Below are 15,940 nucleotides of genomic sequence, written 5' to 3'. Positions count from 1 at the left end.
ACATAGTCAGTGGGTTTTTTTCTTTCTTTTTTCCCCTCCTATACCAGTGTTTTGCTTCTTTATTCCTTAATGAATATTGATTCTTGGAAAATTCTCATATTTGCATGTGGAGAGAACAGCCCTGAGAACTGAAATGTGGTGTGTTGGGTACAGTACATGTCTACCCCTGCCTTCATGAATAAAACCTTATGTTTTGGTGATAACTTTTAGTGTTAAGCACTATTATTATGGGAGAGTATAAAAGCCCCAAATAGGAAAGAGGTGCTGTAGAACCAAGCTTTGTACATAAAATTCATAGGAAATACGTAGTACTTCTCTGAAAGGACTAACAATTTTATTTATATTACATTTAATTAGATGAATGAGAAGCAGCACTTAAATATGTAGATTTATTCCTCTGAGAGTATTCTGAAATATGTGTTTTTAATTAAAGGAGGAAAACAGCAAACTAATTAAAACTCAGGGAATTCTTGGTGTGGGTCCAACTTCAAGGTCTTCACATGAAACAACTTCCCCTCACCACTCCAGACGAAGGGTGAGGAAACTGCGAGACCACGCTACCAAAACTCCTTCTAATCTGGACATCCTGGAACTCCACACCAGGGAGGTACTGAAAAGGCTGGAGATGTCGCCATGGGAGGAGGCAAGTATTAAATCACATGCAAGAAAACCAAAACCAGAGTAGATTTCTAATATCTGTTGAAAGGGAAAAGCTTTTAACATGCCTAAGAATGCAGGCTACTACTCTTTGTCATATGAGGTATGGATAGATTTGGTTTTGGTTTCTTTCTTTGAGTTTTCCTGGTAGGAATTTCACTCTTCCTTGATAATTTTTTTGTGGAGGTTCCTTCAATGTTTTGGTTCAGAAGGTGCCCTGAACCCGCTACCTACTTCAAGTATAGTTTTTGAATTAGGACTACTGTAGCTACAAAGTGCTACTTTGATTCAGTTCTGTGAAGAAAAGGGAGCTTGCAAAGCCTTGATTTGGTGAGGCTTTGAGCCAGACTGCTTCTCAAAGTAACTTTCTGAGAGTAAGAAATGCTGGCAAATTTAGTTGGGACAGGATGGACTGTCATAGTGGAGAAATACTGATTTGGGTCCTTACATTGATCTTCATAAGGCATGAACAAGAGAGATTCATTTAACCCTTAAAGACAAGAAGCTGAACTTAAAATTTACCACAAATAGTTAACCTGTGTGGTTCATTGTACAAACAGTTTTTAAAATAAAATGTTCAGGAGTACTAGTCGTTGTCATTTAATGTGGAAATACATTGTTCACTCTCAGTATTTTACACGTTCCTGGTTTGGCACATAAGTACATAGCTGATTGCTTCGGAGTGTATGTTAAATTTAAATTGCTTTGAGCTAAGAAAATTCTGCTTATGGCAGGTTACTTTCCATTATTGATGTTTCACTATCCTATAAATCAGTTCTGGGATACTAATTCCAGGGACTGGATGCCCAGTGCAGGGGTTGCCTTACCGATTCCAAGCCCAGGTTTTGGCTTGCCTGTCTCTATTGGTATTTCTTCATTTTGAATACAGTGATAATTCTCCAAAGGAAACACAAAAGGAGTATTATAGTGGAGTTGTAGTTGTTTCAGATGCTTCAGGAGAGTATAGATGATTCAAGGAAGGAGGAGATGCTGTCTGCTGCTTTTGACATCCAAACATGTTTTGTCTGAGGTTTCTTCAGTTGGTTATCAGGAAGGTAACCATCCTGATGCTGAGTTTAAGCTTTTGTGGAGTGCAGAAAAAACAACTAAATTTACAGAAATAAATAATAAGCAACATTGCTTTTAATTTTTTTAGGATACCTCAAGCTCAAAACTGAACGGGAGATTTAACAAACCCTTTCAGCCATCTTCTACAGTACCTGAATGGCGAACAAAAGACAATGATCTTCGCCTTCTGCTGTCAAATGGAAGAATAATTAGGTACAAAGGGTTGATTGTGGATCACTTCTTCCTAGTCATTATGGTCTGGAGCATGCTAATAGTTAATAACATTTCTTTTCTGTTTGTGGAGCTCTACATTCCCGTTTACCAGTAAGATTCATGTTAGGAATATAGAAGGAATGTGTTGTCTCTTGTGTCTGCTGTCCCCTAGTGGAGCCACAGTTATGGACTGAAGAGGAGGAGATGCTTTGCATGTTCCTTTGTTCCAGCATTTCATTCAGTTGCTCAGTTGGGTTTGCACTGAAGGGACTGCTTCACAGTAGAAACTGTTGTTTTGTATCCATCTATTAGAGTGATTCACATTAAAAATATTCTGATGTAAAACTTCGCATCTTTATGGAAATGACAGTTGTACAGGGAGTAAAATGGGAATACGTACAAGTCGGAATGAAGAGATGAACGTAAGGGAACGTTACTGTTGTATCTTGAGAGCGTGTTGTAAATAATGAAAGGACAACAATTGCTTCAGGTTTGTGAGAATAACATGATTTTTTTTTTCTTGTGAGACAGAGATGAGAGACGCCCATTTACAGATCGAAGTCTTTACACAGCAGAGAGTGAAGATGAAGATGACCGGACGAGGTCGAAAAAGACAACTGTTAAGGTAGAAGACCGTCCCTCAGGATTTGAAGGAGAAGGGAATGCAGATGGCCAGAAACCACTGAACAGTAAGCTTGTCTCTAAGTCCTATCAGTTGAACATTTTTGTGATCTTGAAGAGGGTCTAACTATTGTGAAGTCTGACTGAAATTTTACCAAAGTATGAAGAGGATAAACTAGTGGATCAGAGAAGTAATATTAGAAGTTACAACAAAATACTTGTCAAATATTATCTGTCCACTGAAGAAGCTAACAGGATACAGTTGAAAAGTAAAACTCACTGTTTTATATTAGTGCTATCTTGAATACTATGTACAGCATTTTTCAGAGTGGAGGTTTAATTAGCGTTCTAGATGAGTAGTTTTTCCTTGTGGTTTGTTTCATAATGTAAGAATGCTGACTTTTCTAGACCAAAATATACTTCAGTGTGAACAGTTCATCACATCATTCAATGTAGAGAATAAAAAGTCATAACATGCAGCTAATTTTAAACTATCTTATATTTCACTTTTCTGTTCCATTTGGTGATTGCATACTTGATCATACAATTTTCTGTGTTTTGTTAATGAATGGGTTTATTCTGTACAAGTGATGAAACATAATTTAGCATTAATAAAATCTTAAACTTTCAACCTTTGCAGTAATCTGCAAGGCTGGGGAAGAATTTACGTTATCTGTAAAACACTTTAACCTCACTTTCCAATACTTTAAACCATCCTTCACTAGCATTTAAATCTTTTTTGGTCTTTCTGTAGCCTCAAGCCTTCCTGCCAGTTGTTCAGCAGTGTTGATTGCACAGTGTATTAGTAAAGTATCAATACTGAATGCCTGTTTTCAGTGCCTATTTTTAATAGCACTGTCTGTGTGCAGTGACAGATTGGTCCTTGACATAGCTGTTCAGCGCTGTTTAATTACAAAAGTCACATCCGTTCACAGTGGAGCTTACAAGGGCTCAGAGGGTATGTATTAGGAAACTGAGGCCAACACTTAAAAGATAACAAGACTCCTCGAGAGACTTACAGTCCCCTTAGTTTCCTGCACAACAATCCGTAACAACATTTGAATCCATTGTCAGCCTGGATAAAATACTTAATTATTTTCATTAACAAAGCAATTTGTAGTCCCTGTTGACTATGCTTCCAAAGGTCACAAAGGACAGTGTTAAAACATTTGCTCAGGAAAGAGGTCCCTCTTGGATACTCATGAACCAACAAGGCAAACAGCTTGTTGAGTTAAGGGTTAGGTAGGTGTAGTGTTTTTCCACTTTCATAATTAAACTAAGCAAATTGAAAGGTTTACACTTGAATCAAAGGTAAAAATACAGAGAAATTGTAGATTTTCTTCAAAATTGTTGCTCTTATTTGATACAGAATGAGTATGGCAGTGTGTATCTAAATGTAAGAAATGTACTTAGAACTAGAAGTGAATGTTGAGATTGTTCTTCCAATCAAGTACTCAGGACTATCACTAATATTTTTAATTCAATAGTGAGAGTCTTCAAACTTCCCTATTAAAGATCACCTACATTTGATTATTGTGCCTTAGCTGAAGGTCTACAGCGGCGGGGGGGGATGGAGGGGGAATATGCATCTGCAGAGAATTCCATAAAAAGAACCACCTGTTTTTATAATGGCTGCCACCTTCCATTGTTCTAACTGGAATTTAGGCCAAGAGGCAATGTCCACAGAGAGATGCCTTTAAACAGATCAAGCTCTATATAGTTTTGTGTGTCATGCCAAGATCTTGGTTCTAAATGGTGACCCAGTGTTATCAGAGAGACAAAGATCAATTGCTGTGCTTAACAGAGCAAGATACTTTGTGTGGATGAAGGGAAGGTGATTTAAGATTTTTTTTTTTTAATTCACAGTACCTTAGACTGATCTTACAGATAACAGATGCTTTCATTCACTTGATTCCTGGAGTATTCCTCCCAGTGTCTGGAAGCACACAGAGCCATGAGGATAGACAGGTTCATTTTAAAGTAACAATAGTAATTACCAAGGTAATTCACAAAAAAACCACCACCACCAAAAAACAAACCCCAACTTGTATATTTAGACAGAATTTGTTTTAAAACTCAGTTACAAATCCCAGTCATCAGTGAAGAGATGAAGGGTCCTAATAATACACGATGTGTTGTTGTGAAGATCAGTAAATGTATCCGAAACCTGTATGTGAGAGAAGGGAATTTTTTTTTTTTTTTCTTTTAAGAGCAGTATAAAGGAATGCAGATTCCCTGGTTTTTTGAACAATATAAGGCAGAGGGAAAACTGAGGAGGTATTCTGTGACTGCTTTGCACAGAGCTTGCAAAATAAAGAAGTGGTAAAAATGGACAATGATTTGGCCACATATAGGAATATTGGCATAGCCAAACTGGATCAGACCTGAGGCTTACACAGTGTGTTATGTCATATATGCTAGTACCCAGCCCCAAATGAACCAGGAATGTTTCAATAACGTTAGGTGGCTTCAGCCATTCAGTCTAGGTCATCTTACCAGATAGGGGGCAGATAACAAATAATTTGTCCCTTTTAGGAGGGTATCATCAGTTAATCTCTATGGGAAGGCAAGAGGGCTTCTGAAGTATGAGACTCTGTGTTTAGCATTGCTTTTATAAATCTTACTATTATCTGTATATTACTAGTGATGTACATGTCCAGTTTTTTTTCTGTCATGCTGAATCATTTGCCTTTTTACAGGAAGACTCACGTTTCTTCTTAATAGTTTTGTAATTTTTAATAATTAGGATTTTCCAGTTCCTTAAGACAGAAAGCAGAAAAGTTACTGAGGAGCCTTCGTGAAGTTTGTTTTTATTTTTAAACTGTGGTTCATTATTTACACATTAATTTTTGCCTAAGATCTGAAGTTTGACATGTGAGCATACTTCAGATATCCTTAATTGTTCTTGCCCCTTCATTTAAATTGACTCTAAGTTTGGAGGAATTTTTTTCTTTGGAAAAGACAGTAGTCCAAAGGAAAATTCATTTGAGCTATATGATGGTATTGTTTTCTGTATTGTGCGCACTGTTTCTTATCCTAGAATCTTGTTTGTCTTTTTGAAATGAGCTGAAGGCTTGCGTTACGATCAGAAATCCCTTGGGGTTTTCTGAGCTACAGTGATTTAGAATATTCATTTTATTGTCATATATTGTGCATTACTTTATTTAACTTCATATACGGTGGTGTTGCTCGTTTACTGTGTTTGGATATTCCTCACAGTTCTTTCTAATACTATCTTAAGTTTAATTAGTATTGTCTAGATTTTGGTTCCAGATGTTCATTTTATTCACTTTCTGATAACCTGTCTCATTTTTAGCTTTATTCTGACTCTAAAAATAATTTCCACTCACGCAGTGTTTAGAAATTAATAATATCCCTTGAAATATATCTGACTCCTATTTATGAGCTTTGCCACAGTCTACAATAGGAATAAAATCCTACTAAAATTGCAGTGTATATAGCATTACAGGTACATCTTTTATGCTTGCATAATTAATGAGTTATGAAGAGTTGCATTCTGTTTATGTAGTTTCATACAAAACTATGCTGAAAGCAAACCAACACAGGTCAGAAATTAGCTCTAGAATGAAGACAAATAAAGTTAAAACATTGGCTTGCTTTCAGTACAGTTTTATATGAAACTATAAGTACTTGAAAACATGAAAAAGTTATTTTGCTTTCTTTATTCACTACCTTCCTGATACACATTCATAAATTTTTTATTCTTTTTGGCTTTTTGCCAGAAAACTTTTGCTGGTTCATATGCATATTGTAGTCTTTCACAAATTTGTACTTAATCAAGATTTCTGCCAGCAGCATTGACACAGGTATACAGTCCACCGACCTTGAGCCTTGGATTCTGAACACTTACAAATGTGATTACTACACAATTGTTTGGGACATGTGGCGTCTTTTAAGAGTACGTGCTTCTGTGAGTGGCTCAGCTACTTCATGTTTGAGTTCTTTCAGCACTTAAAAAAGTAAACCACGTGGACTAGGTGGCTGATTTGATTGATTGCTTTGTCATATGCCAGTGTTTTTGATCTCTATTTTGACACCTCATTCTCTGATTAGTACTTACTTTACTACTAGCAAAAAGCATGTCTAAGCTTGGTATTTCCTCTCCTCCTCTTCCTTTTCAGGCCTTTCTGTGATGAAAACCAACGCAAGTGTATTGTGTATGATCACAGTAATATTTTAATCTTCTTTAACAGGTCTGCATTTTAACCCTGATTGGCAGCTCTGTAGTAGCATGAAACAGGCAGAATATGCCAGTAAATTGTGAGGTAAAAGTAAAATTGCAAGTACCACAATGATTTTTTTTTTTTTACCTTTAAATTACTTAAGATCCTCTGACTTCCATGTTTAGTGTTTCTGTATAACTGCTTTTATTTTTAAATAAGGAAATTCCAGGTTCAAAGAGTCTAAGACAAAGTAATATTGAAGTTTACTTCAAATTTACTTTCTCTGAGAGCCACTTCTCTGACTCTAGCCTGTATACAAAAGCAGAAATTGCTTGAAGTGCCATCTGTGGAGTATGTGCTCGATGGAAAAGAAAAAATACATGCTCCTGCTGCAACTGATTTCTCTTCTGTCTTCATTCAGTGAGCCACTTGGGGAGTAGGTAACAGTAGGCAGCTCACTAGAGCTTGAAGCAAACTTGACTTGTGAACCAGATCAGCGTGTGGATGTGCTTTTCTTTACAGACTGTTAAAAAACTAAATATGCGTTTCTTCTTCTTTATTTCCAAAATAGTTGTTAGATATTATATGTAATATATGTCAAGTCTTATATTTTAATTTTTCTCTCCTCAGTGTTCTTTGAAAGTGTGAAATCAGAACTCAGGAATGGATCCTCAGAGTACTCTGATATTTCTGATTCAGAAGAATCTGAGCCTGATTGCACTACACAGGTATAGCTAGAAAAAGTCACAAAAGTTAATCAAGCAATTAAATATAATTTTGCTTGGTCACTTCAAATTTATCTGGTCAAAGTTTGTGTTAAAAGAGCAATAACAAAGTATTTAATTCTTGTTAAAGTTAATATCTCAAACTTACAGTTCTGCCTCATTCTTCGTTTATTCTAGTGTTGAAAAAAATGACAAGATACGCTCTCTTGAGCCAAATTTTATGATCATCTTTGTCATTAAAGTGGGGCTGGCAAAGGATGAGCCCTGCTCTGGAACATGCAAAGTCTGAGAAAAGTTAGGTCCTAGTTGCTTTGTTCATTTCTTCCATAACAAATCTAAATTTCATCATTAGAATTAGGAGTATCTACATGCAGTTTCATTTTAGAGCATGGTTAAATGGAAGCAATCTTACAGGCCTTCGGGTTATTAAATAAGATGAAGTGGCTAAATCCTACTGAGGTGTTTTAGACTTTTTGAAATAAATGGGAATCCTCCATTTGAGGGTCAAATTTTAGTGATTTCTATACAACTAAATGAAATATAAATGCACACACATGCATGTGTACATGTATATATATTTACATGCACATTTTTTAATACAACTCCTAGTATTTAGAAATGTGCATGTGTATATACAAATATTTTTTTAGTGATTTTTTTTTTCCCTTGCAAATTTGTGCTCTGACTTACTATTTCAGTTTTAATTGGATAGCAGTAAAATGCTAATAGAGTGGAGTGATGACCTCAAATTTTTGTTTTGTGCTTCTGGAAAGCTAATGCTTTCGTCTTTCTTTCAATCATCAGCCTATTATAAGACTTTACAAGAAGTCATCAAATTCCTACCTTTTTCCATCATGGTAAAAATCTATTTCTCTTATTTGTTGTCTTCCATCAATATCTTATCTATATGTTGCAATAAGTGATAGGAACCTTCATGATGTGGCTTCTTCTGGTTTCCTAAACTGCATTGTCAGCACCTTTGGTTCAGCAGGTTTCCTTTTTTAATGCAGAATCAATAGTTATTCAGAAGTGATATATTTCTTCTTCACAGGAGAATGTAGCTAGTTTTGGATTACTTTGTCACTGAGTGAAATGTTTTATATTAATGCCATTTACTTTTAGTTCTTTCTGTATTCTTCTGCTTCCTAATTTCTAATAGTATCTAATAGAATAATTTTTCTGCATGTTTAAATTTGTCTTTTGTAATGATATATCCAAAATTAACTAATCCTTCTTATGTTTTTATATTGCACCAAAGAAGATCTTAACAAAACAAGATAATAGCTTTATTACTAACGTTGAGTCATAGTTATAACTTAATTGCCCGTTTGTGTCACTTTCCAAGTGTCAAAGATTAACAAGCTGCTTTTGAGAATGAAGCTATTGTATAAAAACATCCCTTGGTGATATGATGCACTTCATTCATTTCAGTTCTGGTTTTGATGTTAGGGATAGTGTTGTCAGTCTTGAAGGATTATGATTCCTCCGTATTCTGATCTTCCACTTTCAACGCTTTTATTGAATACCATGTATATTCCTTGGCTTGAAAAAAATTGTCGCATTCTCTGTACTTGTTGAAAATAGGTTAGTCTGAATTACCGAGATGGAATATATCTATTTGTAGCCCTTGCTTCATGTAAAGGCATAGTGTGTCACATATGGTTGCACCATCTTTGAGAAGCTCCTGCCCATGTAAGCTGTAATCTCAGCAGGAGCTGAAAAGCCCTTTCATTCATGAAATGAGGCTGTGCCACTGTAAGAGGGGCAGCAACTGCTGTGTCTCTGTTCCTGCTGTGTTCTGGATTTACCTGAGAGCTGCTGTTAACTCATAAGAGAGATGCTGCTGCTGAAAGTTATCTTTTGTGAGAGCAGGAACCAGAAACAGTTACTTAGGGCAGGTTGTGTTGTCCCATTATGTGTAATGGGCATCCATTCTGGCTGCTGCTTGGATGGATAAAAAATACTTTCATATTTTTTCCTCTACTTTGAATACAGAAGATAAGAATAATCAAGGCTTTCTTTAAAGAGAATACAATGATTTGTGCATGGTTTAATGTGTGTAGTGTTTTCTGTAAGAAAATGGATTTCGGACATGCTTTCTATATTGCTGGAGCATGTGCTGATCAGTTACAAAATTTGGATGTATAGCATCTCAGTTGCTATATTCAAATTAACTGCCTTCTGAATACTATATATATAAAAAAATTGGACCTAGAAGCTTTTGAATTTTTTACTTAGCATAAATTAACGTAGCATCTCTATTTAGGAGGCCTAGTGACCATTCTGCACACTGTTTCTTCTCGTTTCAGCAGAAGGATTCCTCTGTAGAGGAGTCGGAAAGCTCAGGTGATGATGAGAAACAGGAAGTAACATCAAATTTCAAAGAGGAGTCTAAGGTCACGAGAGATTGTTATCAAAATATCCAGAAGCCATCCAGAAATGAAACTCAAAGTAAAAAGTAAGCACATTGTGAGCATTTGTTTGTAAACTGTTAGACCTTTTTGCACATATTTATGGTTCTGCTTTATACCAATGTAAAAATCATTCCTTTGGAGAAATTTAGGGTTTTATTTTGAACTGTTTAATGCTCCATATTTTTCTAGGGAATGTCCTACCTCGACAAGTACAGAAGAAGAAGCTATTCAGGGCATGCTTTCTATGGCAGGATTGCACTATACTACATGTTTACCAAGTCATACTCAAAGCACAGACTGCACAGATAAAAGAACCTCTCTTCAGGAACACAGAAGCTACCCCAGGAGTCGGCATAAAGACAGACAGCCATCTCAAAGCCACAAAACAATAGAATGTGGTAGGTATCAGAACTAATGACACTACTGCTCTCTGCTCTTGGACAAACTGCTCAGAATGAGCACTTAAAGTTAAATTTTTAGATTTGTAGTCAAGTTTTTAAGTAAATCAGATGGATGTTTAAAAAGGTGTGTCCTTTGGTTTTGTTTTGGTTTTTTTTCTATAAGAAGTAAATGTTGCTTCTGAAAACTGGGACAAACCTAGCTTGAGAGGTCATCAGAATACTTCTAAATATTGTCACCTAAAAGTGACATCCTTACAAAAGTGGAAAAGTTATGGCTAGATTGAAAGTGTAGTCTCTTTATTGAAAGTGTAATCTTCTCAGAAAAGATTGACAGAACCTTCATGGTTGAAGCTTTCATGGCATCTGTGTTACTTAGATATCCATAGGAATCTGCTTGGTGATTTTTCATGCGTCTTTGGAAGGCATATTTGGCTTTACTCCTGAAATTCTGCTATGAATGCTGTGCATTAAAGGAGATTGTAATCTTGAAGAAAAGAATTCAGAGATAATTTTTTTGTCAGTGACATTTTGATGTCTGGAAAACAGACATCTGTTAAATGCATTTTGGGATGACTGACAGAAGAAAATTAACACTAATCCCCTCAAAGGAATCAAAATCACTTCTTGGACCAGAGAGAAAGAGAGCCATTATGATTGAAAATTCTTTGTTTGAGAGGGAAATGGGAGAGAATTACAGCTTTGTTGATGTGAAACAAGCAGAACCTCACCAATAAATAGGGTGCTAATTCAAAGAACTATTTTGATTTTTGTTTACATGGATAACAGGAAAGCCTAACGTGGTGTCATAGACTGTGTTCTGGTAATAGAAGCTGTATGTCCTTAAAACCCAGTAACCAAATAAATAAATAAATAAAACCACTGCCACCAACAAAAAACCCCAACCAGCAAACCACACTGACACTTAGAGTGCCTTTCCATCTTTGTAACTTTATGAAAAACATAATATCCAGGTTTCTAAATTGTGGTGGGTTGACTCAGGCCAGAAGCTAAGCATGCACACAACCACTTTTCTCTCCATTGGATGAGGTAGAGAATAGAAAGAGCAAAAGTGAGAAGATTCACAGGTTGACAGAAAGACAGTTTAGTAAGTGAAGGAAAGAGGAAAAGAAACAATCAGTGCAAAGGCAATCACTCACTACCTTCTGTAAGCAGACTGATGCCCAGCCAGTCTCTGAGCAATGGCTACCTTGGAAGACCACCAGCCTCTTCCTCTACACCGGTTTTTATGGTGTTGCATTGTATGGAATATCCCATTGGCCAGTTCAGGTCAGCTGTCTTGGCTATGTCCCCTCCCAATCTCTTGCCTGCTCCTAGCCTACTTACTGCAAGGGGACAGAGCGGGAAAAGAGAAAGGTGTGACACTGTGCAAGCACTGTTCAGCAACAGCCAAAACTTTGGTGTGTTTTCAACAATGTTTTAGTCACAAACCTAAAATATAGCACTGTATGGATTGTTAGGAAGAAATTCCGTTCTGGCCAAACTCAATACATGTCAAACTCCGTGGGTGAGGAAGATGAAACTGTGCTTCTTAGCTAGCAGGTTTTGCAAAACCTTGCAGTCGCTCCAAATTCAAATTGGATTGATGTCTTGGGATACCCTTAATTTTACAAATTAACTGTGGACACTTCTTCTATAGGCCTATCAGCATAGATCTTGCAATGTTGTGCTTGTACAACATTGATGTAATGATTTTAATAATTAATCAACATTGTGATGAATAGCACATCAGTGCTTAGAAACAATGCAATCAATAATACCTGAAAACTAAATGTTGCATTTTTTTATGAACTGCTCATGGTATAGAACCATGGTAGAAAACTGTAGCACAACCAAGAAAGTAATCTGTATTCAACATCAGTACTTCCAAATTTGAATGATTATATTTGTCAGACCTTCTTACTGTGGTATATGGATCTTTAGTTAGGTGTATTTATACCTTGAGATTGTTTTCCCAATTTAATGTGTAGAACCAAGGAGCTCTGACAACTTTATTTTGTATTTGGGAAGTATTTTCCATTGTATTTTCCTTTCTTTCTTGTTTCAAAGTCATTCAAATGTATAATTAACTTTGAATTCCTGTTATTGATTTTAAAATTTAAGCTTGTCGAACTTCTCTTTAGGTAGGTCTGTGAAGGAAGAAGAAAGAGACTTGGGGACTTCAGCATGGGCTAGACACCTGAATGAAGCTTCGAAGATTACCCCTCAGGTAAAGCAATACTTCAAACATTTTGAACACATTTTTATAGGAAAAAGAGATCATGAAGTTGTAAGTACAGAAAGCATGGTGGACAGGTCTTTCCACACTGCATATCTGATAATAGATACTTCTGGTGGTGGTAACTATTATGTTTTTGCCATGCTTTTTACATTGTTGTTGTTTTGGTTTTTGTCTTTCAAACTCTCTTCTGTCATAGTGGCTAGTATTGAGATGCTCAGAGGAGTATCTTGAAAAATAAAAAATACTTTATTAAAAAAGTGTGAATTTATATTCAGTCTAACTGGGGAAGCGCTGTATTGTTTATTCATTGTTATTCCCAACCAGAGCATCAGAACAAGTGGAACCTCTTGATAGTATTTATAGTAAAGATACTTGCTTAGGAAATTGGTACTGCCAAACTGATACAACCTTTCAGCAGCCAGCAGGTAGGAATATTTCTGCTTTCTGACATCCAGGTGGAATCCAGCAAGGAATATATAAATGAAAGGTTGTGTGTCTTACACTCTGAGCTTTTTTAGTATTTCTAAACTTTTCTATATTAGAAGTATTAGAACAATTAAATAGAACAATTGAAGTTGCAAAATAACAGTTTTATTTAATAGCTTATTTTAACTTTGTAGGGTTTTTTTTGTAAGAGTATCTAATGACATGATACTCCTTACAGTTTGTAATTCCCAATTTAGCATTTGTTCTCTCACCAGCTGAATATTGAAAATAAATTGCCTATTTAAGTGGTTAATGATTATGGTATGGCTTGCTATAGTGGCCGGTATAAAGTGGTCAGACACTGGTGGAACTGAAGTATCTTTTTCAAAGATACAGTAGAATAGTTAGAAACACTGGAGTGAACTTGTAGCCAGGAGGTAATAACTTTCACATTTCTTCTCTTCCTCATTTCCATACTAGGATACAAGTAAAACTCAAAAATATATCAAGAAAGAGGGTGCATCAGAAGCCAGTCATAAGGTTCAGGAAAACAGAAGTATAGTCCACAACAACGGCTTGAGTTTTCAGCATGGCAAGTATACACGAGACTCCAGTCTAATTCAAGGAGAATGTCGGCTGAGCGATGGCAGCCTTAGCCCTGACAGGCCGTATGGTGAAACATCCTTGTCTGTACCACTTCATCCAACAAAGAGGCCAGCATCAAATCCACCCCCTATCAGCAACCAGGCAACAAAAGGTAATGTTTATCTCTGTAATCCTCTTGCCAGGGTGAAAAAAAACAAAGACTGGGAAAAGGAGCTTGTAAACATCAGTAAGAGCTGTTGGATGCAGAAACTAAAAAAAGCACAAGCTTAGATTGAGGAAAAATATAAAACGGGCATCCTGTTGGACACTCAAATATTGGCACAGAATGTGTGGAGGTGGAATTAAGAGAGATCTAACTGGGTGTGTGGCCAGATGAAACTTTGATAGTTACTGTTGCACCTCTGCAGGTGTATCTGTTACGCATTTATTACAGAGAACAGGACCACAACTATACTCTGAAAGACTGGCCTGAATCAGATTTGTTTATCAAAGTGAAGGTTTAAAAGCTGTGACACTTCAAAAAATAGTATCATCATCACACTACTTAGTTTTTAGTTTCTAGTTTATTTTCTATAATTTACTCAAGGGAATAGCTTGTGCAAAATTCAGGAAACTCAGTTTAGCTTCTTCCCTATCTCACCACTGCCATTCCCTAGACTGGAAATGTTTGGAAATAACATAATAACTTTATTTATGATAATGCTAGCTAGAGTTTAGGGAAAACGGTTCCTGGGTTTTTACAATTCTGATTCCATGTTTGTTTGCTCCCAAACAAACAAATGAAGAGTTGTTTTGTTTTGTTTTTTTTTAATTGATTCAGGTGAAAATTTTGCCTGCTTCAGCTTGAAAGCTGGGTTTTGTCTTTGTTCTGCTGTGATAAAAAATTATTCTGAAATTCCTGATTGAAGTATTTGATTTCATTTTTCAGGCAAACGTCCAAAGAAAGGAATGGCAACTGCTAAACAGCGCCTTGGGAAGATCTTGAAGCTGAACCGGAATGGCCACGCACGCTTCTTTGTTTAATGTAGCTGCTACTTCTACTACTGCTGTCTTTCCTACACAGACCAGTATTGAGGTCAACAGAGCCTGGAGCTGCTGTTACTCCTCTGCTTGAAGCAGACTTGCATGTACCATATAAAACACTGCCTGATGAACAAAAATGAGAAAGAAAAAAAAAAACCCAACAAAAAAAAAAAAACAAAAAAAAACAACCCAATGCTGCATTTTCACTGTGCCACACCTGCTCAGCAATAACCATACGGGAATGGGGAAATCTTCAGAGAGACATGGACTGTGAGAAATGGTCTCTCATCAGGGCTTGAATATCATTTGTTGCTGGTAGTTTCTGACCTAATTAATGAGGGGAAGATGATGAAGGTGGTTTATCAATAATTTATTTGTGATAGATTTTGACAACTTTTAAATTCATTTTAAAAACTTATTTATTTGGAAGACTTTTTTGTGGGGGTTATTAATTTAGATTTAAGAATGTGAAAGTTTTTAATTGTTTTGATAATGTATGTTTGGTGCAGTGGAGAGCCACATTAATTGTGATTAGTCTGGACTCCTAAATTTGATATTCAGGTTATAGTCTTAAATAGGGGTGAGATGCATTATTAATTATTTTTTAAATTAAGGCATATGGAATCTTTTTTTTTTTTCTTGCTTTTTGTAAGCTATTGGCTGGGCTTCTGTTGACTTGCAAGTTGCATATTCTCTGCCAGCTTGATTATTTTTTGACCTGTCCTCTTTTATACAGATTTATTTATTTGATGGACTAGAAGAGACTCCTAAAGACTGAAGAATCTTCTTATATCAGTCCAGTAGCTAACTTGTTTTAAACTGCACCCTTTTCCTCCAAATTGGAGTGCATACTTTACCTCCTGATGATCTGTCTGCGATGATTTTCTTCTGTAAAAAGGCTCCCTGAAATTGTATTTGTACAGGTACAAAGGAGGGAAACCTAATACATCTTTTTGGAGGAACAGGGACATCAGTTAAGATACATGTTTCTTCAGAACAATTACTCTGAAATAACTCATAAGATATACATTGCAGTCTTAAGATTTGGCATATTACTTAATGTAGCATGGAAGAAGCATTAAAATTTTACTGTACTTTAAACACATTTTACTGAAGAGTCAGGAAGGCAGGAGAATGTGTGTTGCTTTCAAAGCTGGGCGAGACAGCCAATTGAAAGTCTTAACTGGTGCGTATATAAGCATTAAGTAGCGTACTGGTATCAGAATGATCATTTGTGTCAGGCTTCATACAGAGCTGATAGCAAATGCCAGTTCTGAATTATTGTAAATAATTTTGATTTAAAATTTGTATTTTTCTGTAATATAAAATTAAATATTTAACTTTTGGGGGATGGGGATGAAGG

At 36.1% G+C, this 15,940-nt stretch overlaps 1 protein-coding gene across 1 annotated transcript in view; it reads left to right on the top strand.

Moving 5' to 3' along the window:
- KDM7A (lysine demethylase 7A) overlaps positions 1-15,620 on the top strand; it is a gene marked incomplete at its 5' end in the record, with an annotated part of 71,365 nt that extends 55,745 nt beyond the window's left edge. Inside the window, 9 exons of the mRNA XM_082013743.1 lie at positions 434-643; positions 1,814-1,938; positions 2,470-2,627; positions 7,374-7,471; positions 9,778-9,926; positions 10,072-10,284; positions 12,429-12,510; positions 13,429-13,705; positions 14,483-15,620. Coding sequence (XP_081869869.1) covers positions 434-643; positions 1,814-1,938; positions 2,470-2,627; positions 7,374-7,471; positions 9,778-9,926; positions 10,072-10,284; positions 12,429-12,510; positions 13,429-13,705; positions 14,483-14,577 — 1,407 coding nt within the window. The 3' untranslated portion in view covers positions 14,578-15,620. The remainder of the gene's footprint in view (positions 1-433; positions 644-1,813; positions 1,939-2,469; positions 2,628-7,373; positions 7,472-9,777; positions 9,927-10,071; positions 10,285-12,428; positions 12,511-13,428; positions 13,706-14,482) is intronic.
- Between the last annotated feature and the right edge of the window lie 320 nt (positions 15,621-15,940).

This window comes from Phaethon aethereus (assembly GCF_964289735.1).
Source record: "Phaethon aethereus genome assembly, chromosome: 1".
NCBI classification, from domain to species: Eukaryota; Metazoa; Chordata; class Aves; order Phaethontiformes; family Phaethontidae; genus Phaethon; species Phaethon aethereus.
The sequence above is the reverse complement of the archived record's forward strand: the minus strand, read 5'-3'. Positions and strand labels throughout refer to the sequence as shown.